At 40.7% G+C, this 25,438-nt stretch overlaps 2 protein-coding genes across 3 annotated transcripts in view; both read left to right on the forward strand.

Moving 5' to 3' along the window:
- The window catches only part of LRRC2 (leucine rich repeat containing 2), a 50,816-nt gene extending 38,754 nt beyond the window's left edge, over positions 1-12,062 (forward strand). The window contains exons 6-9 of one of the 2 annotated variants that reach the window (XM_031663403.1): positions 1,265-1,410; positions 3,770-3,925; positions 9,125-9,261; positions 11,705-12,062. In XM_031663403.1, coding sequence (XP_031519263.1) covers positions 1,265-1,410; positions 3,770-3,925; positions 9,125-9,261; positions 11,705-11,754 — 489 coding nt within the window. In that variant the 3' untranslated portion in view covers positions 11,755-12,062. The remainder of the gene's footprint in view (positions 1-1,264; positions 1,411-3,769; positions 3,926-9,124; positions 9,262-11,704) is intronic. The other variant, XM_031663404.1, reaches the window with a different exon arrangement.
- Positions 12,063-15,840: 3,778 nt separating this feature from the next.
- LTF (lactotransferrin) overlaps positions 15,841-25,438 on the forward strand; it is a 74,595-nt gene continuing 64,997 nt past the window's right edge. Inside the window, exons 1-2 of the mRNA XM_009200965.4 lie at positions 15,841-17,032; positions 24,410-24,483. Of these exons, the coding sequence (XP_009199229.1) occupies positions 24,480-24,483 (4 nt within the window). The 5' untranslated portion in view covers positions 15,841-17,032; positions 24,410-24,479. The remainder of the gene's footprint in view (positions 17,033-24,409; positions 24,484-25,438) is intronic.

Below are 25,438 nucleotides of genomic sequence, written 5' to 3' on the forward strand. Positions count from 1 at the left end.
CAGCTCCCATAATTCCCACACGTCATGGGAAGGACCTGGTGGGAGGTAATTGAATCATGGGAGCAGGTCTTTCTTGTGCTGTTCTCATGAGAATAAGTCTCATGAGATCTGGTGGCTTTATAAATGGGAGTTCCTCTGCATAACCTCTCTTTTTGCCTGCTGCCACGTAAGACGTGCCTTTGCTTCTCCTTTGCCTTCCACCACGATTGTGAGGCCTCCCCAGCCATGTGGAACTATGAATCCATTAAACCTCTTTTCTTTATAAATTACCTGGTATTGTTTATGTCTTTATTAGCAGTGTGAGAATAAACTAATACACATGATATATATATATCTATTTCCATCTTTTTTACTTTTAACTTATTTGTATCTTTGATTCTAAGTTGTGTTTCCTATAGCCAGCATATAGTTGGATTTTTTGGTAAAACCCGACTAACAATCTGTGTCTTTTGACTCATTAGTATACCATTTTTTTTCTTCAGTTGATTTTTAAAAACTATTTTTTTGTTTTTATTTTTGTGTGTGCTTATTCTAGAGATTACAATATTCTTCTTAATTTAACACAATCTACTTCAGCTTAGTAATAACTTAATTCTGGTAAAATATAAAAACTTTTGCCCCAATATAGCTCCATTACATTCATCCTTTGTATTTTTATTACCACATATTTACATCTATATATCAAAAATAAAAAATACAGTGTTGTAACTATTGCTTAATATTATATATATATATATATATTTTTTTCTTTTCTTTTTCCTTTTTTTGTGTGCAGTGGCATAATCTCAGCTCACTGGAACCTCCACTATCCGGGTTCAAGTGATTCTCCTGACTCAGCCTCCCAAGTAGTTGGGATTACAGGTTGCACCACCACATCTGGCTAATTTTTGTATTTTCAGTAGAGATGGGGTTTTGCCATGGTGTCCAGGCTGGTCTTGAACTTCTGGGCTCAAGCAATCTGTCCACCTCAGCCTCCCAAAGTGCTAGAACTACAGGCATGAGCAACCAAGCCCAGCTTGCACTGATAATTTTTAGCAATATAAAATCCTGGAAGGCAGCTGTAGTGTATTATTTATCTTAACTTCCCTACCCATACACAGTGAATGACACATCCGAGGTGCTCCAAAATACATCCTGTATTGATCTGCTTTGCGTATATTCATAGAAATGCCTTTGGGAAAGAAATATCAATCTTAAAATTATTGGTTGAACTTTATTCCCACTCTTATAAAAGTAATTAGAACATTTTGTTATTCATTTCTAGTTAAGTAATTTGAAGCAAGTTACATTTGTAGATATCTCAGCAAACAAGTTTTCCAGTGTCCCGATCTGTGTCCTGCGGATGTCGAATTTGCAGTGGTTGGATATCAGCAACAATAACCTGATCGACCTGCCTCAAGATATAGACAGGTAGCTACTTGCATTCTAAGGTGAGGTGTATGTATTAGTTACTAACGCTTCAAACACTGTTAACATTTAAAACATGTATAGTACATGAATGTTCTTTGGAATCAACTAATTTTCCAGAGTTTATTGTTTCCAGGAAATCAGTTTCCAAGGAAATTATAGAATCAGACAATTTCCAGTCTGCATCATACATGTATGTGTTTACGTGCATTTGAACACCTCTTCATTGTCTTGATGAACTTTAATTTGCTTTAGTCTTCCATAGAATGGCACCATTAACTTTCCTTCACTCTACAGAAGTGGAGAAGTTAATTTATTAAGTATAGAATGGAAACATATCACTCTATGTTTAGAATATCAATGAGGACAAATTTTATTAGTTTCATTTGTTGATTCATTATACATAAACTTTCAAACAAAATTGATATGCTTAGCCAGGTTTTCAAATTATATTCTTTCAAATTAAAAATATACATATTTTAAAATTTTTATTTTTTGTTGAGACAGGGTCTTGCTTTGTTTCTCAGGCTGGTCTCAAACTCCTGGGTGCAAGCAATCCTTCTGCCTTGGCCTCTCAAAGTTCTGGGATTGCAGGCATGAGCCACCGTGCCTGGCCCAAATTAGATTCTTGCAGCTATTTCATGTTTTTAAAAATAAGAGTTATCATGTAAGATTCAGTCATTCACTTATAATATTATCAGACTCCTGTATGGCAAGCCTAGAGAATGGGATGGGTTTAAAGTGGTAAATGAAACACAATCTCTGGCATCCTGGAATCTACAATTTTTTTTTGTTTTTTGAGACAGAGTCCTGCTAGTTGCCCAGGCGGGAGTGCAGTCATGGCTCACTGCAGCCTCGACTGCTTGGGCTCATGCAATTCCCTCACCTCAGCCTCCCAAGTAGCTGGAGCCACAGATGTGTGGCCTGGCTAATTTTTTAAATCACGCCTGGCTAATTTTTTAAAATAATTTTTTGCGGAGACAAGGTCTTGCTATATTACCCAGGCTGGTCTTGAATTCCTGGACTCGAGTGATCCTCCTGCCTCAGCCTCCCAAAGTGCTGGGATTACAGGCATGAGCCACCATGCCTGGCCTACAATCTTTTTTATAAAGAAACACAAGCAAGCTATGGTGACACAGAGGCCAGCAGTGGCTTCGGCCTGAATGCCATCTTGTATGACTTTTCTTTATTCCTGGTACATGTGATACGTATTGATGCTTTCCAGGCTTTTGAGACTAAGAGGGGATCTTTTAGTCTGCAACATGGGAACTTTATGAAATAGCTGTGTGATAAGCCAAAGTTCTGGAAATAAATGAAAGAAAAATTCCCGGGGGGAGGACACTGAGTTAGAATAAAATGGAAAACAGAATAAGACATGTTTGAAACATATTTTGCTCATTTACTTTTCACTCTGCAGTTGCCTTCCTGTTTTAAAGTTGGAAAATGTGACGACAGAAGGATAATAACTGGGCTTTAAAGATATACAAGAGGAGGCTGGGCACAGTGGCTCTTGCCTGGAATCCTTGCACTTTGGGAGACCAAGGAAGGAGGATTACTTAAAGCCAGGAGTTCAAGACAAGCCTAGGCAACATAGTGAGACCCTGTCTCTCTCATTAAAAAAAAAAAAAAAAAAAGATGTACAAAAGGAAGTACATTGCTAAAATCTATTTATTCTCATTTTCATTCCAGTATGATTGCCTTCCCATGCCCTGTTAACCCTTGTAAATGCAGTTGACTCTCAGAAGGGACATACAGATATTTGAGGCTCCATTATGGCCTAGTGTGTATTGTGCAGTATGCTTATCCCACTGCTACAGCTGTGTCTTCAACTGGTGATTAAGTCAGTAAAAACTTACAAAAAATCATGTCACCTGGCATGACTTTAGTTATTTAAAACTTAGGCAGTGCATAGTGGCTCATGCCTGTAATCTTAACACTTTGAGAGGCCGAGGCAGGCAGACTGCTTGAGCCCAGGAGTTCAAGACCAGCCTGGGCACTATGGCAAGACCCTCTGTCTCTACAAAAAATACAAAAAATAATTAGCTGGGCATGGTGGCATGTGCTTGTAGTCAGGAGGCTGAGGTGGGAGGATCTTTTGAGCCCAGGAGGTTGAGGCTGCAGTGAGCCGAGATTATGCCACTGCACTCCAACCTGGGCAACATAGGAAGCCCCTGTCTCAAAAAAACAAACAAACAAACAAAAAAACACGACAAGAACAAAACTTAGAATAAGTTGGTTCTCATAAAGGTCACATGGATAAAATAAAGTAGGGACTTCCTATTAGAATTTATTTGTAATTCACATTGGTTTTCTTAGCTATGATGCCAAGTTCAGTGTTATGATTGTTTTTACCTCTTCTTAGGCTAGAAGAGCTGCAGAGCTTTCTCTTGTATAAAAACAAGTTGACCTACCTTCCCTACTCCATGCTGAACCTGAAGAAGCTCACTCTGTTAGTCGTCAGTGGGGACCATTTGGTGGAGCTCCCAACTGCCCTTTGTGACTCGTCCACACCTTTAAAGTGAGTAGCCCAGAAATCCCAGCAGACACACTCAGACACAGGCGAGGAGTGAGCAGCACTGGAGCCTGGGCAGCTGTCTCAGGACTCGGATTAGATGCCTCTCATACTCTGAGAACCTGTTCCCAACTCACAGACGTTCTGGTGACATTTTACAGGATTTTGGAGTTTGTGGCATATGACACGAGGAAGAGGCATAGGGTTCAGAGGATTTCTGCACAAATGCTGCATGCTGGTTGGTGGTGTTGCAGGACATATGTCCAGGGCCCATGGTCTTTCGCTCAGTGCTCACATCGCTGCCGGCCTGGAGGGGTCAGCAGATGTTGAAAGGACCCTCCCTGGTTGCTTCACCCTTCTTTAGGTTTCCTTAAGTGAACCTATAAACCACCCATGACTAAGAAAAACCATCCATGCAACTGGGGTGAGATGGAAATGGAATTGAAAAGTCCTAGCTCCACCTTTCCCAGAAATGACTCCAAGGTAGCTGATGGCTCCCTGGCAGCACATCCTCCCAGAATCTGGAGCTTTGGGGTTGCCCCATTAATTCTACCTGAGACCATTTTTGTCCATCCCCAGCGGTTTGGGCCCTCCGCACATTCTTCACATGAGGCTGCTTTAGTAAGAGCCACCTTCTCTCTGTCCAGAGACCCATTAGCCTTGAACACCAGGTGGCTGTTAACACAACCACTAGCGAGAATATTTCCCCAGGACTCCTAGTTCTTCAGTGGTAAGTGCTTACTATCAGCAGAGTTCAATCTTATCTTCCTGTCCTTGCAATAAATGCATGGCAAACAAAGAGGTTTGACTGCTGCAAAGAAAGAGACCAACTTCATATCTGTATAAGCACAAGATAAACAGGGGGTAAGACATCTCATGCATGCCCTACTCTGCCCCTTCCACCAAAATAGGTCTTCCACTGTGCTTGGCTGTGTGTGGAATATTGTTTGAATAAGAAGAGGACCACCGGTGAGAGGGGTAGCAGGATTCCTCCCTAGAGCCCCTTCAACATCCAGCCCCTGGAAGCAGGCTTGGCAGCTTCATGTCTCATAGCAGTCAGGGTAAACCTATCACCTAACTAAAGTAATTTCAAATGATATAATTGTAGGACTCAGAAATCTAAGAGAATCAGATGGAAGCTCTTTGAATTATTGAAATTTCAATAAAAAGAATAGATACAAGTTTGCATAAAAATTTAATAGCTTATTGATTTCTTAGAAATAACCTGTAGAAGTTCAAGACCAGCCTGACCAACATGGTGAAACCCCATCTCTACTAAAAATACAAAAAATTAGCTGGCAACAGTGATGGACACCTGTAATCCCAGCTACTCAGGAGGCTGAGGCAGGAGAATCGCTTGAAACCAAGAGGTGGACGTTGCAATGAGCTGAGATCGTGCTGCTGCACTCAGCCTGGCGACAGAGCGAGACTCCACCAAAAAAAAAAAAAAAAAAAAAAAAAACAACAGCCTGGCGTGGTGGCATGTGCCTGTAGTCCCAGCTACCTGAGAGGCTGACGTGCAAGGGTCGCTTGAGCTTGGGAGATCGAGGCTGCAGTGAGCCATGATTGTGCACCACTGCACTGCAGCCTGGACGACAGAGCAAGACGCTATCTGAAAAAAAAAAAAAAAAAAAAAAAAGAATTACAGCATATTTAGAAGGGGTGATCTCAAAATGATGCAATGCTGGGCAATGATTTGTAGGTGAGTTATTAGAAGAGAATAGGTAGTCCTGAAATCAATGCTAATACATGATATAGGAATTTTCATAAGCAACTGGGGAAAGTATGAATGATTTCATATGGTATGAAGAAACTGGCTAGTGATAAAGCCTGTTCTTCACTTTATAGCATAAGAAATCTTGGAGTACATAGCTATGTATGCCATATATAGTTAATATCACAAATATATGGTATAAATAGCGTATGGAAAGAAAACTAGACCAAGAAACAAGTCAAATAAAAAAAGAAAGTTATAAAAAGAATAAGAAATGCCATGTTAATGATGATGGCTTGATCCCTTTGAACACTTATACACTTATCCCTTAAAAGAGTCTACTAAAATGAAAGGAAAAAATGTAAAATATGAGAAATCTCAAATTTTTATGAGATACATTGAGTAGACAGAATAGCAGTCATTGATGAAAGTAAGGTGAAACAAACCAAATCCCGGAGAACAAGCCGAGGAGCAAGCTAATCTGTCCTGAAGATGCTTGGTGGCCAGAAATGTCGGTGCAGGGAGGTGTAGACAGAAATATGGTGCTTAAAACAAGAGGAAAAATGGAAAAAGTTTTATATCAACAGGCACCCCCCAACCGCCTCCTTAATTACAATGGGCAGACCACTCTGTACCAGCAGTCCAGGCCCCAGACCAAAAGCCTGAGACGTTCTCTAAGGTACCCCTGGAGAAAAGACCCCAGAGTTTTGTGTTTGGCGATTGCCCTGCGGACCTGCTAGCTCCATGCCTGAGCGAGTGATCACCCACAGTGGGGCCGGTACCTTGGCCAGCACTGCCTACATACTCAGGGGCCGAGCCAAATTCTGCTGTCTCATTCTCAGATAGGAAGGCATTACTAAGCCTTACCAGATAGTTGTCACAAAAATGTAAATATTATTTATTGATTTTCAATTTTAGAGTCAAACTGCAGCCAAAAGAAAAGTGAGATGTGATTACACATCAGAATGTGTATAGTATTGACCTTAACAAAGTAAAAGTACACAATGTCTGTGATGGTGCTTTGAGATGCATTAAAAAAATGAGATGTCTGATGTGTGGATAGATGTGTGAATAGATGGGTGGATGGATAGGTGGATAGATGGGTGGACAGATGGTTGGATGGATGGTTGGATAAATGGTTGGATGGATGGGTGGATAGATGAGTAGATAGAAGGGTAGATGGATGGGTAGCTGGATGGGTGGATGGATGGGTGGATAGATGGGTGGATAGAAGGGTAGATGGATGGGTAGATGGATGGGTGGATGGATGGGTGGATAGATGGGTTGGATGGATGGTTGGATAAATGGGTGGATGGATGGATGGATAGATGGGTGGATAGAAGGGTAGATGGATGGGTAGATGGATGGGTGGATGGATGGGTGGATAGAAGGGTAGATGGATGGGTACATGGATGGGTGGATGGATGGGTGGATGGATGGGTAGATGGATGGGTGGATAGATGGGTGGATGGATGGGTAGATGGATGGGTGGATGGATGGGTGGATAGATGGGTGGATAGTTGGGCGGATAAGTGTGTGGACAGATGGGCGGATATGTGTTAAAGCAAGTATAGTAAAACGTTAAACATGGAATCTAGAGGATTGTACATGGGTGTTCACTATAAACTTTTTTCTACTTTTGTGAATATTTAGAATTTTCATAAAAAATGTTTAAAAAGTAAAATGGTAAAAATTTAGAAGTGTGAAGGTTGGGAAACTGGAAAGAAGGGGAGAAATATCACCACTTGATTGAATGACATGAAAATATTTGTCCTAAGGTAAAAGGCATTTTAAATAGATTAAGGAAAAACAGTGATAGACCAATGAAAAAAGATTGCTTCTGGGATCTGAAGAGTAATTAAGGGGAGGGTGAGAGACTGTTGCTTCACAAAGAAGCACAATTACACTCTGCAGGTTTAAAAATATGTACAGTGATTACTTTGATTAAAAATTTTAAGAATGATAAAATGTAGGTATATTTCTTATTTTTGAATAGGGAAGGAAGATAAACATTAACTCAATGAAAAAATTGTAAAGGAAAAGTTGAATGGTTCTATCTACATTAAACATTACAACTTTTAAACTCTCTCTATGTTCAGACATTAAATAAAATTAACAGGAAAATGAAGTGGGAAATATATATATATACACACACTAAAATACAACACTCGTGGCTCATATCTTCCATATATACAGCCCTCGTCTATAATCCAATGAGAACACGCTAACACCTCAAGACAGTGGGGCCTGCAATTGCAACCAAAAACTATTTAAGAGATTTACTGTTTTGAATTGAAATAATTATAACATTTTTCACATCAATACATCTTTGAAAATTGTGAAGCCAGAAGATCAAATGCCATTTGAGTTTCACCCCTTTAGCTTGTGCGAGTGTGTGTGCCTTTTATTTTTTTAGCAGCATTTCATGTTTTATTTATTTTTACTCTTATTTTTTTTCAGAGATGGGGTAGTATTCATTGCCCAGGCTAGAGTGCAGTAGTGTCGTCATAGCTCACTGGAGCCTTGACTTCCTGGGACCAAGCGATCCTCTTGCCTCAGCCTGCTGAGTAGCTGGGATTACAGGCATGTGCCACCACACTCAGCTAATCTTTTGTATTTCTTGTAGAGTTGGAGTCTCTCTATGTTTCCCAGGCTGGTCTCCAACTCCTGGCCTCAAGCATATCCTCCTGCCTTGGCCTCCTAAAATGCTGGGATTATAGGCATGAGTCTCTGTTCCTGTCCTATCTTTTATTTATTTATTTATTTATTTATTGAGATTGAGTCTTGCTCTCTTGCCCGGGTTAGAGTGCCATGGCGTGATTTCAGCTCACTGCAACCTCTGCCTCCCAGGTTCAAGCAATTCTCCTGCCTCAGCCTCCTGAGTAGCTGGGATTATAGGCGCATGCCACCACATCCAGCTAATTTTTGTATTTTTAGTAGAGACGGGGTTTCACCATGTTGTTTAGGCTGGTCTCAAACTCTTGACCTCAGGTGATCCACCCTCCTCAGCCTTCCAAAGTGCTGGGATTATAGGAGTGAGCCACTGCCCCGAGCCATGTCCTATCTTTTAAATACCCATTTTGTGGGGATTTTCCTTGAGTCCTTTGTAATTTGGACACAACATTTTAAAGATGGATGTCCCTTACTGGGAGTAACATCAAACGTTGCAGGACGACATGCAGCTGTGAGGATCTGCCTGAGAGAGGAGGTGTTAGTGTCCACTCCATGGCCTCCTGTCCTCTCTGCCTGTGACTAGGGAGCTCTCATTTCCCCATCAGGCCTCTGAACAGTCTGTACTTTAAAACTGGCTCTATATTACTGTTGGATTATTCCACACTGGAATTGCACTGGTGATGCTAATATCATGTGGTCGGTTTTGACTTTTAAAGATAAGCTGGAACTTGGGATAACAGAGGTTATTTTGTGTGAGGAATTTTGCAGTTTAAAATGCACAGGTGACAATGTGATACTTTCCATGCTTTCTCGAATAGATTTGTAAGCCTTATGGACAATCCTATTGATAATGCCCGATGTGAAGATGGCGATGAAATAATGGAAAGTGAACGGGATCGCCAACATTTTGATAAAGAAGTTATGAAAGCCTATATTGAAGACCTTAAAGAAAGAGGTGGGTTACTCATATTTAAAATTATTTAAAATGAGTGTACAGACTTCCACTTGTGTAACACATTTGTTAATAGAAGTCAAATTGACAAAAAGTTTATGGGTTGAGGGGCACGTTACTTTGTAAATTATTTTTCCATTTACTCTCCAACACATTCCAAATGATACATTTCCTTAAAATATCAAATTGTCCTAGTCCATTTGAATGCTTGATGAATCATCCACTGTTTGACAGAGAAGCTGGGAAATGTGCGCTTAAAATGTGAGGGTTGCATTACTAACCATACGTGAGTTTTTAACTAAATGATATTGACAAAATAGTATCCTAAGTTACATGAAAAATAAGATGACGTTTCAAAATCCATTTAAATTCAACTTTTGAAAAAGTTACCTCATATAAATCAAGAACACTTACATAAAAATCACAAAAGGGAAGTGCAGGATGGCCAATTTGCACATAGATGCATTTAGTTTTGGTTTCCATAGGGTGGTGAGAATACAGAGGGGAGAGGCAGGTCAAGTACCTGAGGAAAGGGTGGGAAGGTTTTTTCCCAGCGCCAGATTCCGGCGGCTGTTTCCAAAGGAGTGGAGAGATCCTAATGATGTTCTGGAAGCCTTAAGCCCTTCCTTCCATCACAAGACGGCCTCCCCAGGAAAAAGGCATACGTCAGTCTTTGGTCTTCTAATCACTGCCGCCTTTTTGGGTGTGCATGCCTGAGAGTTATTCCTTAATTTTTCAGTTCTTTGATGAGCTAGGTGCAGACCTGGCAGGAAGAGAGATGTCCCGCATGTGGGTTTAGGGAGGAAGCAGCACTGGCCCTGGGCCTCTGATGATGAGCATCTGTGGGCAGGCTCCCTCAGCCACCCTCAGAAAATGGCACGCGTGGGCATGCCCCTCCCTCATCAGTAGATGTCTGAAGACGATTAGTCACATTTAGATAGCCAGAAATGATGAAAAGTGTCATTTATTGGGCAAATTAAAAATTGTTTCAGCTAAAGTAAAATTTCTATATGGTTACTTTTAATCTGTTTGGATATCCCTAATTTTGAATGCTGAACTAATATGAAATAAAATAGAAATGTATTGTAAATGTGAAACTGAAATAACAGAACCATTTATTTGTCAAAATTTACCTTTGTGTGTATGGTTTTCCTCTTGTGAGAACCTTTAGTGTTCCATTTTACTCATTTATTTATTCATAATTATATTGTAGTGCTATTATGTAAAACTACAAGAAAGAAAGAAAATAGGTGTTAAGTTTTAGATCTATGTGGCCAGTAATAATAATTTGCTTTTAAAATTAATCAATTTAAATAAAATAAATATATTTATCTATTATAAAATAATATCATTTAATAAATATATTATTATTAATTTTATTGATATCTTATTAGCTATTATTTATTTAAATAAATTAATTTATTTTAAAATAATTTGCTTTTAAAAATTAACTTTAGGATGATAGATTTTTAATTTGTTTACTTATTTCTAAATAATAATAATTTTATCGTGTATATATTCATATATATTAGATTGAACACATAATATTGCTAATATTAAGCTGGTTTTGTCCTACAGAAATGCCACTTTTTGATGGTTCAACCTAGATGTGGTCAGGCATATGCTCTGAATTTTTAAAAATTTGCTCGTTTTCTTTTCTTTATCATGGTGTCTTCCCTGTTTTCCTTCTTTCCCCATTAGACCAATGTCTGAGTGAAAAAATAGTAGATTTAATCTGTCCATAAGGGCCTACAATCTTGTGTGATTCCAGAAGGATGAGAATGTGAAGCCCTCACTGGTCCTCAAGCTTTAGTAAACATAGGAATTAGAGTTTTTACTCATCAGGCTTGGGGCAGGGCCTGACAAAGTACACTTCTGACCAGCTCCCTGGTGATGTTGATGTCTTGTGTCTGAGAAGTACACTCTGAGAGCCATTGATATAGACCATCCTTTGACAAAATTTGGCTGTGAAGGGAGACAGAAGAGGGGTCAGCAACTAGTGGGCAGAGCAAGGCTGAGAGAAGGTTTACTTTGAAAGATGGTGTATGGTTTAGGAACAGCCCAAACTTCTCTTACAAACGGTACCCTCTGCCACCTACTACTATCCACAGTCCCAAGTCCGTGACCATCTATTTCTATTTTGTCAACTGTTAATACTATAGGGTCATACAGCTTCCAAGATCTTGATGTAGCTATAAGTTGGCTGGAAAGATTGCAAAAGAATGAGAATTAACGATTCTTAGATCTAAACATTTCTAAAGTTTGACTGCACATTTGTGATGGCTGACTTAATGGTGACAGATGCATTATTTATCACCTATACAGTATCTCTATACTTAAAACATGAAGTGACAATAATGGGTGTATTGACATAGGCCATAGCATGTAGTTAGATTTCATAATAAAATGGTGAATGACTGAGCTTATTTTTTTCTTTCTGTTACAGAATCTGTTCCCAGCTATACCACCAAAGTGTCTTTTAGCCTTCAACTTTGATATCTATCAGAAGACTGCAAATCTCACTATTCTCTGGAGCTATATATAAATCTTTGTTATGATCATGTCATATAGGAAGAATGGCTTGTGCTTAAGGACAAAGCCTAGAAACCACTGTCATAGTTGCTAAGAAAAATGGTTTTCAAATGTCAAATACATGAATATCTCCCTCCATGGATTGGTGAATTGAAAAATTGGTTTATCTATTGATATTTCCAGGTTCATTTGCATACACTTGTTTCCAAATAATGCACATTTAATATGTTTTAAAATGTCTTATTTTTAAGAATTATAACTAAAAGACCAAATACGGAAATTAAGTGCATTGTTAAAAGATAAAGGGGACGAGCGTGGTGGCTCACACCTGTAATCCCAGCACTTTGGGAGGCCGAAGTGGGTGGATCACCTGAGGTCAGGAGTTCGAGACTAGTTTGGCCAACATGACAAAACCCCATCTCTACTAAAAATACAAAAAATTAGCTGGGCGTGGTGGCAGGCACCTGTAATCCTAGCTACTCAGCAGGCTGAGGCAGGAGAATCACTTGAACCTGGGAGGCAGAGGTTGCAGTGAGCCGAGATCGTGCCACTGCACTCCAGCCTGGGTGACAGAGCCAGACTCTGTCTCAAAACAAACAAACAAAAAAGGATTGTGAAAAGAGCATTTATATTGGACTAATCAAATGAGAGTACTTTGTTATTTTGAAAGTTTCATTATTTCTTTTACTGAGAATAATCTTCCTTGAGTTTATATAAACTGCTATTTCCATATGTTTTAAGTTATATTTTGGCAAGTGTAGGCTCCCAGGAGAGACTTGTAGGTACAATCTAGGCCTTGAAGGTGGAAAGAAAGGCTGGAATATCTGCCCATGCATTGGGCACGAGATGCTCAGATGGTGCGTGGGTAGCTCTAGCTGAGGAAGTGTGGGCCTGGCTGTTGATGGGAAGTCTTCAGTGGCCTTCATGGATGGCCATCCTGCCCTGAGTGGCCACCTTGGGGGTCCTGGGACACACCTTGGTAAAGAGCAAAGGCAATGCCCTCGAGGTCCCTTCCTCCAAGATGGCCATGTAGGGTAATGGCGATGACCAGTCCACACTGATAAGGAGTTCCTAGCAAGGCTTCCTTGTGGGTACCACAGGACAACTCTGCCCATAGCAAAGATGCTTCAGTCCAGAGGGAGCCCATGGGCTGTTTGAATTTCGGAGAGGTGGGATTCATTACAGGACTTTGGGCTCTTATGTCACATCACATGATTTGGAGAAATTATACACAATCTCTTATTTTTATACCACTGTCCTGGGCTAAAATAAACAGGTTGTGGCTGACGGTGTTGAAGATAAATAAGCTTAAACATATAACTTTGACTGGGCACGGTGGCTCACACCTGTAATCCCAGCACTATGGGAGGCCGAGGCAAGCGGGTTGTTTGAGCCCAGGAGTTTGAGAACAGCTTGGGCATCATGGCAAAACCCCATCTCCACAAAAAAATTAGCCAGGTGTGGTGGCACATGCCTGTGGTCCCAGCTACTCAGGAGGCTGAGGTGGGAAAGTCGCCTGAGCCTGGGAGGTCGAGGCTGCAGTGAGCTGTGATTGTGTCAGTGCCCTCCAGCCTGGGTGACAGAGCGAGACCCTGTCTCAAAAGCAAATCAAACAGCAATAACAGTGTTATTATTGTTATAACTAAAAAAACCAAGCAGCTTTTGTGACTAAGAAGGAAAATATGTATATAGTGGCATATTTTTATATGAATCGTCTCCTCTGTGGTCCTGCCCAGTACCATCCAGTGGAGCTTTCCACAGTGACGGAAATGTTCTGTATTTGCGTTGTCCAAGGTGGTAAACCAGACACATGTGATTCTTGAGCACTTGAACAATGACTGATGTGATTGAAGAACCCATCTTTCAATTCAGTTCAATTTAAATAGCCACATTGTTCCATCAGGTCAAACCCAAGGCTGGAGTCACACTAGCCTTGGGTTTGACCTGATGGGGAATTCCCATGACAGAATGCTCCAAACCGTTCCAAGGCGGGGCCAGTTGCGATTCTAAAGGAAGAAGCACGAAATCGCAGGGTGATCAGTCCAAAGCATTTATGAGGGGAGCTTACACACAGCGTGGGCTGCAGCGTCCTTGTGATGGGCAGTGAGACAAGGGATGTTCTACCTGGGCATGTCCCCGGTGAGGGGGTCAGGTGATGGAGTTCACATGAGGATGTAAGGAATTTGGGTGGGGGCTGGGCTGGCTTCCACATGTTTAGCAACATGGTTGATCTTTCAGTGTTTCCAGCAACAACCTAAACACCTTTATTAGTGCCTAGGAATGTTCAAGGCCCAGGCTGGGGTTCAGACCTGCAGAGGAAAACATCAGCTGGCTGGGTCAAGGCACTGTGTGTTTCTTGGTCAGGACAGAGACAAAAATGGGGAAAACTAGGGGACCCCACACACATGTGGCTACCATACTCCAGAACAGGTATAGCCAGTTTTTTGTTTTTTGGAAGTTAATCTGGGGTAGAAATGTAGGGTGATTTTTATTTTCTCTGTCTGAAGAACTAGCCGTTTTTAAAAGGGTTATTATTGACATCCCAATATTTTGTCTTGATGGGCTCACTCATAAGTCCAAACATTTTATTCTCAACAGGTGTAAAACAGGCAGAGCGTTCTAAAACCGCATGGTAGTGCTTCGGTGGAGGACTGCTTCCCCTTAGAAACAAACTCTGAGAAGTAGGTTAAGAAATGAAAACAGGGTCAGGCACGGTGACTCACGCCTGTAATCCCAGCACTTTGGGAGGCCGAGATGGGCGAATCACGAGGTCAGGAGTTCGAGACCAGTCTAAACAACATGGTAAAACCCTGTCTCTATTAAAAATACAAAAAATTAGCCGGGTGTGGTGACAGGTACCTGTAATCCCAGCTACTCGGGAGGCTGAGGCAAGAGAATCGCTTGAACCCAGGAGGTAGAGGTTGCAGTGAGCCAAGATCCTACCATTGCACTCCAGCCTGGGCAACAGCGTGAGACTCCATCTCAAAAAAAAAAAAAAAAAAGAGAGATGAAAACAGTAGGAAAATGAGAAATCACCTTTATTGAATCTTGAAGTTACATTTTCTTTCTTTTTAACACTAAAAATACAACTCAAATTTATTAGCTGTACTACTTGAATGATTTTTATTTCATGCTAAGGTATATGTTACATATAGGCAAGTGGAAAATATATCTGAAGAGGGGCTTTCACACAAATAGACTCTTCATAATTTATGTAAATTTTATTTTAATAAAACCAGTTTTTGTGTAAAAACCTTGTTTCACTGTCACATATGAAAAAAATACTGCATTGAGATATAATTATTTAATGTTATGTAATAACCCAAAACAAATATATTACTTCACTATGTTTGTAGAGATACTATTTAATTTATTCATATAAACGTGCAGAAAGATTCCAAAGGAGAATGTGTATCTTAGTGGAAATATAGAGATTTGAAAATTTGACATGATGCAAGTAGACTGATACATAATTTGGAAAGGTTATTTACATGGCAGAATACACGTGTGAATATTAAAGTAATATGAGTGAAAGAATAAAATATCGTTAAAAGAAAAACGTCCTGGTTCTAAAAGCTTTTTATTAAACCTATTTTTTATATGTTGGAAGTGTAGGGGGGAAAAGATTTTTTTTCCTCATCTGTTGCTAGGTTCATGGCTGAGACTCCTACAACAAAAGATGGATTAAGAAGTGAAAATAACATACGAATATATTTAACATAAGTTTTATGTGATATGGGAGCCTTCAGAAATGAAGACTCAAAGAAACAGGTAAATTTGTGTGTGTGTTTTTTTTTGGGACAGAGTCTCGCTCTGTTACCCAGGCTGGAGTGCAGTGGTATAATCTCAGCTCACTGTAACCTCCACCTCTCGGCTGAAGAGATTCTTCCACCTCTGCCTCCCCGAGTAGCTGGGATTACAGGTGTGTGCCGCCACGCCTGGCTAAGTTTTGTATTTTTGGTAGAGATGGGGTTTCGCCGTATTGGCCAGGCTGGTCTTGAACTCCTGACCTCAAGTGATCCTCCCGCTTTGGCCTCCCAAATTGCTGGGATTATAGGTGTAAGCCACTGTGCCTGGACAACTAGTGCATTTTTTGATACTAAGTTTGATGATGAAGTGCATAGTTGTGGAAAAACATGATTGGAGGACAACAAGGTGTGATCTAATAGAAATACGCTGGGGGAAATTTACCAAGGCCTGTCAGTTCAGATTCTTCTTGGCGTCCCCGTGTCTTTGAGGATAAGGATGTTCCTATACTTCAGATACAGGCAGGATACCTCCAGAAGGGGGGTCTTATGACCAACTGCAGGGAGGAAGGTCAGATAATTCTGTTATGACCTACTTCAGGGGTGAAGGCTGAGAGGAAAGTCAGAGATACCTTCCTGCTTCTGCAGTTTTCTCAAATGCCAAGGCGCCATATTTTGGGATAGAATGTAATGACGCCCATCAGAAATGAAGGGGCAAAGGCACTTGGGTGAAATCCTTGAGTAGTGTATTGTAATTAATAGCAGGACTCACATCTGGTTTCTTGACTGTAGCTTTAATTTTATTTCCACCAGAATCTCTTTTAAATTTCTTGATGGTTCTAGCCACCCTCCCCACCCACATGTTTTCTTGTTTGGGGTGTAATGGGTCACAGAGCTAGTAAGCTATAAAGTAGTGAATTAAATCCTTACTACCATGTTCCTCCCAATTTGAGTTATGGAAGAATCCAACAGTCTTTTTTGTACAGAAAGAGACAGAAGTTCATTTTAATTTTAATAACTGGATGTGGTAGGAGATGGTCCCTTCTCACTTTCTCACTTTTCTGTAGAAAGACCCAGCAAGCTTCTCAACTCTCCTTCTGGCTTAGAGATGCCTCCTTCTGAAGGCTTGGCTGGTGTTTATCTGGGTCATTAGAGCAGATATTCACAAAACGGTCAGTTTTTTAAACTTTAAAAGAAAAAGGTTGAGGAAGTGGATATCCAATCCTACTACTTACTGAGGTGTATATTCTAATCGGCTCAGAATGGATTATGTTTTCACCCAAAGACCGTTCTGTATTTGAGCCAAGGCTTAGGGCTTTATCATTGTACTGAGGGTACTAATCCTTTTTAAAACTAGGATTTGGTTTTGATACATAGATGACTTCTGTTTCTTACTCCAGGTTTGACCTTTAATATCGGCACCTGTTTCTGGTTTCTCCTCTTTGGGGCAGCTCCACTTGGGAATCCCATTGACATCTAAAACAAGTGTATTACAGGTGTGTTTATTTTCTTCCTCCATTTTCCAAAGTTACAGGAACAATATTTTATTGGTCTTACAAATGTGTAATTCTATATAATTTTCTTTTTCAAAAATTACCTATTTAAAAAAATCCACGGATCTTACTCATTTCTCTTTTCTTTAAAATATTTACTTGATTCTAATTTTTCCTGATAATAAGGAGGACATTTTTTTTCTAGTATCTCATCTTGCAGCTTCTCCCACACCACTTGTCAGTGGCAAGATCTGTCATCAAAGTCAGTTTAGACCACATAATAGCATTTCTTAGGATTTTGAAGGACTTTCCAATTCTTTCTTGAGATTAAAGTTCTTGGCTCTAGTCTTCAGTGAGCTCACAAATAATCTAACTTCCATTTCTTTTATTGTCCTAATTATCCAAGTTTAAAAAATTATTGCCTAGTTTGTTTTCCTTATTTAATCGGTGCTATGATATATAAATATTGTTTGTGATATTGCCTTGAAAGTGTGAATGTGCATCACAAAATAGCATTTTCTAGAAATGCAAATCAAAATGACTACAAGATATCACTTCAAACCTATATGTATGGCTATGATAAAAGAAAACAAAAGCAGAAAATAACAAGTGTTTGTGAGGATGTAGAGAAATTGAAACCCTTGCACACTGTTGGTGGGATTGCAAAATGGTGTTATCACTGTGGAAAACCATGATAGTTCCTCAAAAAATTAAAAATAGAACTACCATATGATCCAGAAATCTCACTTCTGGGTTTATACCCAAAAGGATTGAAAGAAGGGTCTCACTTAAAGTAAAATAAAAAAAAAGAAGGACGCCAGTGAGGGATATTTGCACACTTATGTTCATAGCAGCACAGTTCACAATAGCCAAGAAGTGGAAGCAACACAAATGTTTATCAATGGATCAAATGATGAATGGATAAACAACATGTGGAGTATTATTCAGCCTTAAGAAGGAGGGAAATTCTGACACATACTACAACATGGATGAACCTGGAGGATGTTAAGTTAAATGAAATAAGCCAGTCACAAAAAGACAAATGCTGTGTGATTTCACTTATTTGCAGTATCTAATGCAGTGAAATTTGTAGAAACAGAAAAGTAGAATGGTGATTGCCAGGGGCTTGGAGGAGAGGAAATAGGGAGTTGTTTGTTAATGGGTATGGAGTTTTAGTTCTGCAAGATTAAAAAGTTCTGGGGAGCTGTTTCACAACAATGTGAATCTACTTACATGACTGAACTGTGAACTTAAATATGGTTCACGATTTTGAGGTTTTTTTTTGTTTGTTTGTTTTGTTTGTTTTTTTTTAGCACAATTTAAAAAAATTGCGTTTTCTTACTTTTGTGAAATCAGATGTCAAGCCTGAGTTACAAGCACATTCTGTGTGCACCAAAGCTCTCTGAAACCTTGTGTTAAGTTTCAACTCTCCAGTGAGCCAAGTGAGAATACTTTAGGGCTAATTTCTCATCTTCACCTTTGTCAATTTTACCTTAAAAATCCTCTCATTCTAGAACAAAGGATGGTATGATCATTAGATAACACTGTAATTAAGGTGGCATTACAACTGAGGTAGTTAGAACCTTGCAGAAGCCAAATTTCTTGGGGCTGAAAGAAGACACCTGGCAAGCTGCATATTTGGTAATTTAATCTGATAAATTAAAATAACACTCCTTCACAGAGGATTATGTTAAACTTCTAAAGTTCTCACTTCTATCTCTGAAGTGTCTAGTAACCGGATACTTCTTATTTGTTCAAGTGCAACTTGCTGGACCAAAGGTCCTCAATCCAGCTTGCTGTCCTTCCCATCTGGGTTTTGGGGGTGAGTTTGGGAGGGTCCCCCTTTGATTCCCCGACCTGTGCCACTATTTCCAACATTCCTACTGAATAAGAAATTAGAAAAGGGCAGTCAGAAGGTTAGATTATGACTTAGGATGGGGCTGGGAGTCCCTTTGCTTCGCAGGCAGGGAAACTTAAGAGGTATGAATTCCCTATTGCTGCTGTAACAGAACCACAAATTCAATGGTTTAAAATAACACAAATGTATTCTCGTACAATTCTGTAGGTCAGAAGTTCAACACAGTTCTTACTGTGCTAAAATCAAGGCAGGGCTGCATTCCTTTTTAGAGGCTTTTCGAGAAAATCTGTTTCCTTGCCCATCCTGGCCTCTGGAGGCAACCCCCATTCTTTTGGGCTCCTGACCTCCTTCCTTCATCTTCAAAGCCAGCAACATTGCGTCTCTCCAACTCTTCTGAAGTCACATCTCTCTGACAAAAGCCAGGAAAGATTCTCCACTGTAAGAACTCTTGTGATATATTGAGCCTAGCTGGATGATCGAGGACACTCTCCCCATCTCTAGGTCCTTCTCCTTAGTCACATTTGTAAAGTCCCCTGTGCTGCATAAGGTCACCTGTTCACAGGTTCTGGGGATTAGGACATGGGCATCATTGAACCACATCACAGAGGAATTCACTCATTTTTTCCATGTACTTATAAGGTTTTATTATTTCCATTTAAGTCTCTAATTCATTTGAAATGTATCATGGCACATGGCTTGAGGAATGGTTCTAATTTTATCTTTTACCATAGGGCTGTCTAGTCATCCTAAAAACACTTGCTAAAAAGTCTGTCTACCCTTTCTGCAAAGATTTGAGATGATGCCTTCGTTGTATGTTAAATTTGCATATGAATCTGTTTATCTGTTTACGGACTTTACATTTTGTTTTAATGGCCTTGAATGCCCATTCTTGGTTTTAAAATACTCAGTGAAATAGAAATTGATGAGTATTCTCAAAGCCAACATTGTACCTAATGAGGAAAATTTGGAGACATCTCCTCTAAAATCCCTACTACTACTACGCAATTAGAGAAAAGGAAGAAAACAGAGATATCAAAGTTAAAAAGGAGGTAAAACCCACAGTTTGCAGATGATGTGATTGCCTACCTGGGAAACCCAAGAGAATCAACTGAAACATTACTACAAAAAATAATAGAAGTCAGGAGGGTAGTGGTATATAAAATAATACATGGAAGCCAAAGGCCTTTATACATAGCAATAACAGCTAGAAGATATAATGAGAGAGAAACCAATTTGTAATATAAAATCTTCCTAATAACATATATATAAAGCCTATATATGAAAGACTTTAAAACACATATGAAAGACACAAAAGACATTTACAAAGGGAATGATGTACCATGTTCTTGGATAGGAAGATTTAGCATGATAAAGATTCCAATTTTTTCTAAATTAATCTATACATTTAATGGGATCACAGTAAAACATCCACAGGTTTTCTTGTCTGTCTTTAAATGTCTTTTTTTTGTCAGGTTGATTCTAAAATACATATGGGAAAATAAACCAGCAAAATAGCCCGGGAAACCCCGAAAAGAAGATTGAAAATTGTGAAAGCACTATCCAGTTCTTTATCTCTTAGTAAGTTTGAGGAGATGAAACACAAGCTCAGGACTTAGTGAGACTTAGGCTGGGACGGGAAGTCTAGGAAGGTGTGAATGGTTAATTTTAGGTGTCTACTTGACTGGACTAAGAGATACCCAGATATTATAGCTGGTGAAATGTCATTTCTGGGTGTGTCTGTGAGGGTGTTTCCCAAAGAGGTTTACATTTGAATCAGTAGACTGAGGAAAGAAGGTTGCCCTCCAAAGTGTGGATGGGCAGACAGAATAAAACGGTGGAGGAAGGGTGAATCCACCCTTCTGGAGCTGGGACATCCATCTTCTCCTGCCCTCCTGCTCTCAAATGACAGAGCTCTCAGGCTTTTGAACTCTGGGACTTACATGTGTGCCCTCACACCTCCAGTTCTCAGGCCTTCAGACTCAGACTGAATTACACCCCTGGGTTTCTGGTTCTCCAGCTTGCAGACTGTGGGACTTTTTGGCCTCTTTAATCACATGAACCTATTTCACAGTAAATCCCTGTCACAGGTGAGTGGCGACTATCTGGGCTGGTGGTGAAGGGGTAAAAGAATTTACCAAGACAGTTGTAGGTACAGAAAGGCAGATTTATTATAGAAAGTATGAAAATACATTGCAAGAAGGCAACCGGCAGGATCAGCAGAAGAGGAGCCGACTGCAAGGAAGCAAAGGATTGCTGGAGATTTTATAGAATGGAACTTGGGCTGGTTGATAATGCCAAGGCAACAGGGAGCTTAACCTGCATTCTTCTGTCAGCCAGAGTGTTTGATAAATTGAGGCATTTGATGGCATGCAGGAAATTTTTGAGTTGTGTACGTCATCAGGACATATGGCCATATGTCCTGCACAGATAAATCTTGTAACTAAAGGAGATAGGAATGACTTAGGGATAAAAGACTAATCTTTTTGGCCCAGGACATATGGGCCTATAGCTCATTTACTTTATCTCTTTGTTTTCCCCTGGTCCCACCAGCCTGACTCCTTTTCCGTAATTAGGACTCCACATTCCCCTCATAAATCTATATACAGATGGCCCCTGACTTAGAATGGTTCAATTTATTATTATTTTTTACTTTACTTTACAATGATGCAAAAGTGACATATATTTAGTAGAAACCATACTTTAAAATGGGAAGTTTGATCTTTTCCCAGCCTAGCCATAAGCAGTAAGATACTCTTCCCTATTGCTGTTCTGAACATGTTAAGGTGGGCTAGGCCAGGCTAAGCTAAGCTATGATGCTTGGTGGGTGGGGTTGTTATTAAATGCATTTTTGACTTATGATATTTCTACTTATGGTGGGTCTATCAGGACATAACCCCATCATAAGTTGAGGAGCATCTGTATATCCCAGTGGTTCTGTTTCTGTGGAGAACCCTGATTACACAGAAGGCTACTCTCAACCACATATGACATGAATTTGGGAAGTGATGTCTGAGCCTGTAGGAACGGGGAAAATCTTATAACTAAAGGAGGTAGGGGTGACTTAGGGATAAAAGACTAATCTTTAGGGGAAAATTCCTTGGGGGAATTCCTTGAGGAATAATGACCAAATTATTTTTAAGAAAAGATCATTTCCTACGTTAAACTTGAACTGTTTCTAGCCCTGTGTTACTATTAGCGTACTTTGTTACTTCCATGAGTTCAAGAAAATAAGAAAACCAAACCCACTAACCAGTGTTTGAAGTCACCCAAGCAGGTGTGGTCTTCCCTAGTCACCATGTTCTCTTTGTGTTTATCAGCAAATATTAGTTGCCTTCCCCAGAACTTCACTACCAAGAGGCAAAGACTGAATTCTGCAAGGGAGTAAACTGTCATTGGCAAGCAGGTCGCTTGTCATGCCACCTGGTCTGTGAGCCCTTGGGTTTTCAGGTGGCCCAGACTTGCTCCTGTGTATGCCCCTTCCAGGTACACAGGAATGTGCTCTGACGGTGGGAACACTGTGTCAGACTATGGTGTCCTCTGTTTAGTGGGGAACACAGAGCCAGGGTTTTAAACCAGGGCACGGTTCTCAAAGTATGGGACCACTGGGCACTTCTGACTCTTCTACTCCATTCATGGGAAAGGGGGAAGATACCAGCACAACCACAGGTGGTGAACATCACTTATTTCACCAATACAAGTAATTTCTGATATGTTTTATGCAAATTAACAATGACCCCTTTGCAGAAATATTTGAAACTTAGCACAGCTGTCTTGAGTGAGGATCCCAATTAGTTGCTAATGAATGCTAATTGACCACCTCTGGGATGGGGGTAACGGGCCACAGGGTATAGATGGCACAGATACACACACACACACTCCCTAGTATCTATACTGAAGTGTTTAGAAGCAAATCACAATGAATGATTGGGTGTTCTGTGAAAAGGCTGTACATGGAAAATGATCCCCAAATGACACAGGATCCGAGAAACCGAAGAAAGAGGCAGACAAATTCAGTTTGTCGGTATTGGGTGATTTTTTAGGGGGGGATTTACAGACACTGTAAGAGACAGTGTACAGAAAAGACCATATAGACAGTGTGGTCTTTTGCGGTTGCAAGACAGGCAGATCTCTGCATTGCAACCCTCCAGACACAGGGCTTATATCTTGGTTAAATATTGTACGTGCTGTAGAAGGAATGTGCAGGGTGCTATGGGCATCTCAGTCCATGATTTCTGCAACAACAAGGGTTGTTTTGGAGGAAACTTACAGTAAATATGTGTTCCTACATAAACAGCCAGGAGTTTAAGACCAGCCTGGGTGACAGAGTGAAACCTTGTCTCTACCAAAAAAAAAAAAAAAAAAATTAATGTGGCTACTGAAAACATTTAAGTTACCTATGTGGCTGCCATGCTCTAACTCTACTAGACAGCACTGCCAAAATGAAGGCGATGTTTATAGAAGAGGAAGGAAATTCTCTCAGTTGGCTGGCTTTGTGTCCACCTCTACTCCCATATTAGAAGACAGTAGCCTTGACTGTATGTGAGAAATTTGACAACTCTGTTGAGATTTTGGAATAACAACTGCAAAATTCTTTCTGATTCTGGCCACTGCAGAGCAGCTACGTTTGGACCCTTCCTATCACCAAAAATAGCTATAAAAGCTAGGCAAAAACAAGGAAACAAAGGATGAGATGCACTGGAGAGCAACAAGCATGGATAGGCTGCGAGGAGCTGGTCCTCTGGAGGAGGGACACACATAGGGCAAGCCTCATGTTGGCTTGAAGACAGTTTCTGAATTGCAGCCCAGGAAATAAAGCAAAACAAAAAGTGATTATTTCAGTTGAATGAGGAGACAGGAGTCAGAATCTGAGGCTGCCTAGGCACCTGAAATTTAAAGGCAAAATCCCAGAAAGAAGGGAATTGAAGAGAAGAGGCTCAAAATGCTGCATTCCATTTTTCTTTCATTGGCTGATTACCAAGATGTGCTGTTCCAAGGGAAAACAAAGCCAGGCTCTGGGAAGCTAAAGGTTTGCATGGAAATTCTGGCAGCCATGCAGTACTGGAAAGCCAGAAATGGGAGGGAATGCCTAGTAGGGAGTGTGTATGGGGGTGGGGGTGGTGTTGGTAAACACCCGTGGCTTCCAGGCGAGAGCACAGAAAACCTCAGCCTCGGATTGGCTTTCTCCCCAGCATGGGCTACACAGCCTATGAGTAAGGGCAAAGGTGAAGTATGCCCCAGCTTCAGGTAGGTCCCAACGGCGTCTAAAACCAAGCCAAATTGCCCAGACTGCTGCTCTCACCCCTCTCCAAGCACAGGGACCCTCCTCCAGTTGGCCTTGGCCCTTGCCCAGCTTGCTCTGCAGTGCTGCCTGTCCCTGAGTCAGCACTCTGTATGCTAATTACCACAGTGGTGACGTCTTCTAAGGCAAGGCCCATCTGTGGACATTTTTTCCTGACTTGTTTATCAAGTTTCAGCCACTCATTCTTCCACATGAATTAAACACACATCTTTTTCTGTTTCAGAAACAGTGTGTCCTTTGCCAAAGAGTCAGCGAGGATCACCCATGAATACACATGAGGAGACAGACTGCAAATGGGTAAAGTGGAAAACATCATTTTCATTTCCAAGCTGTTCATGGCCAAATGGCATGCAGAGAGCCCAGCAGTGCTCAGTCCAGATGTGGCAGGCTCATTCATCAAGCAGCCCTTCTTTCACCTCACACAGCTGTGCAGAGACTCCTCCCTGGGTTAGGAAGCAGGGAAAGGTGAGGGGAACCGGGCCCTGCCTCAGAAATTCCTGCTTCACTAGGAAGCCAGAGAGCATTAGAACTGGGTGGAATAGAACGGGGGCTGTGTAGATGGACAACCAGCACTAGTGGAATGAAACTCTCACCAGGGAAATGAAAGGAGGCACCTGGGGGATACTGGCACTCCAGTAGGGAATTAAAAGATGGACATGGTCTCATGAGTAGCTAGGAAGAGGCAGAGGGAATTTGTGAGCAAAAGCCTAGGAGTGGGAAAGATAAATTAGCCAAGGCATGTTTGCAGGTGTGGTTTGAGGGAACAGGTGGGAGACATGAACTGCCAGAATGACACTCCAGGACAACGTGAGGATGCAATGTGCCCTAGAGGGAGCACCAGGGTGCAAGCAAGGCACAATTCCAGTCGATGGAGGGGGGCAGGTGGGGAGAGGATGGGGATGAGGGTGAATGAAAAGAAGTTGTTGGCTGTAAGTGACTATTACACTAATTTCCATTGCATAAATGGAAGGATTCACATTTCTAGATTTAAAAAAAGGTGTGAGAAGGAGTCTTAAAATTAATGTCATTAATCAGGACACAGCGTGTTCAAAAGACTGCTTTGGTTTCAGAGTCCTGGTGATATGGTTTGAATGTGTCCCCACCCAAATCTCATCTTGAATTATAGTTCTCATAATCCCCACGTGTCATGGGAGGGACCCGGTGGGAGGTAATGGAATCACGGGGGCGGTTTCCCTCAAGCTGTTCTTGTGATAGTTAGTGAGTTCTCACGATATCTGATGGTTTTATAAGG

This window comes from Papio anubis, chromosome 2 (genome assembly GCF_008728515.1).
Source record: "Papio anubis isolate 15944 chromosome 2, Panubis1.0, whole genome shotgun sequence".
Taxonomy (NCBI): Eukaryota; Metazoa; Chordata; class Mammalia; order Primates; family Cercopithecidae; genus Papio; species Papio anubis.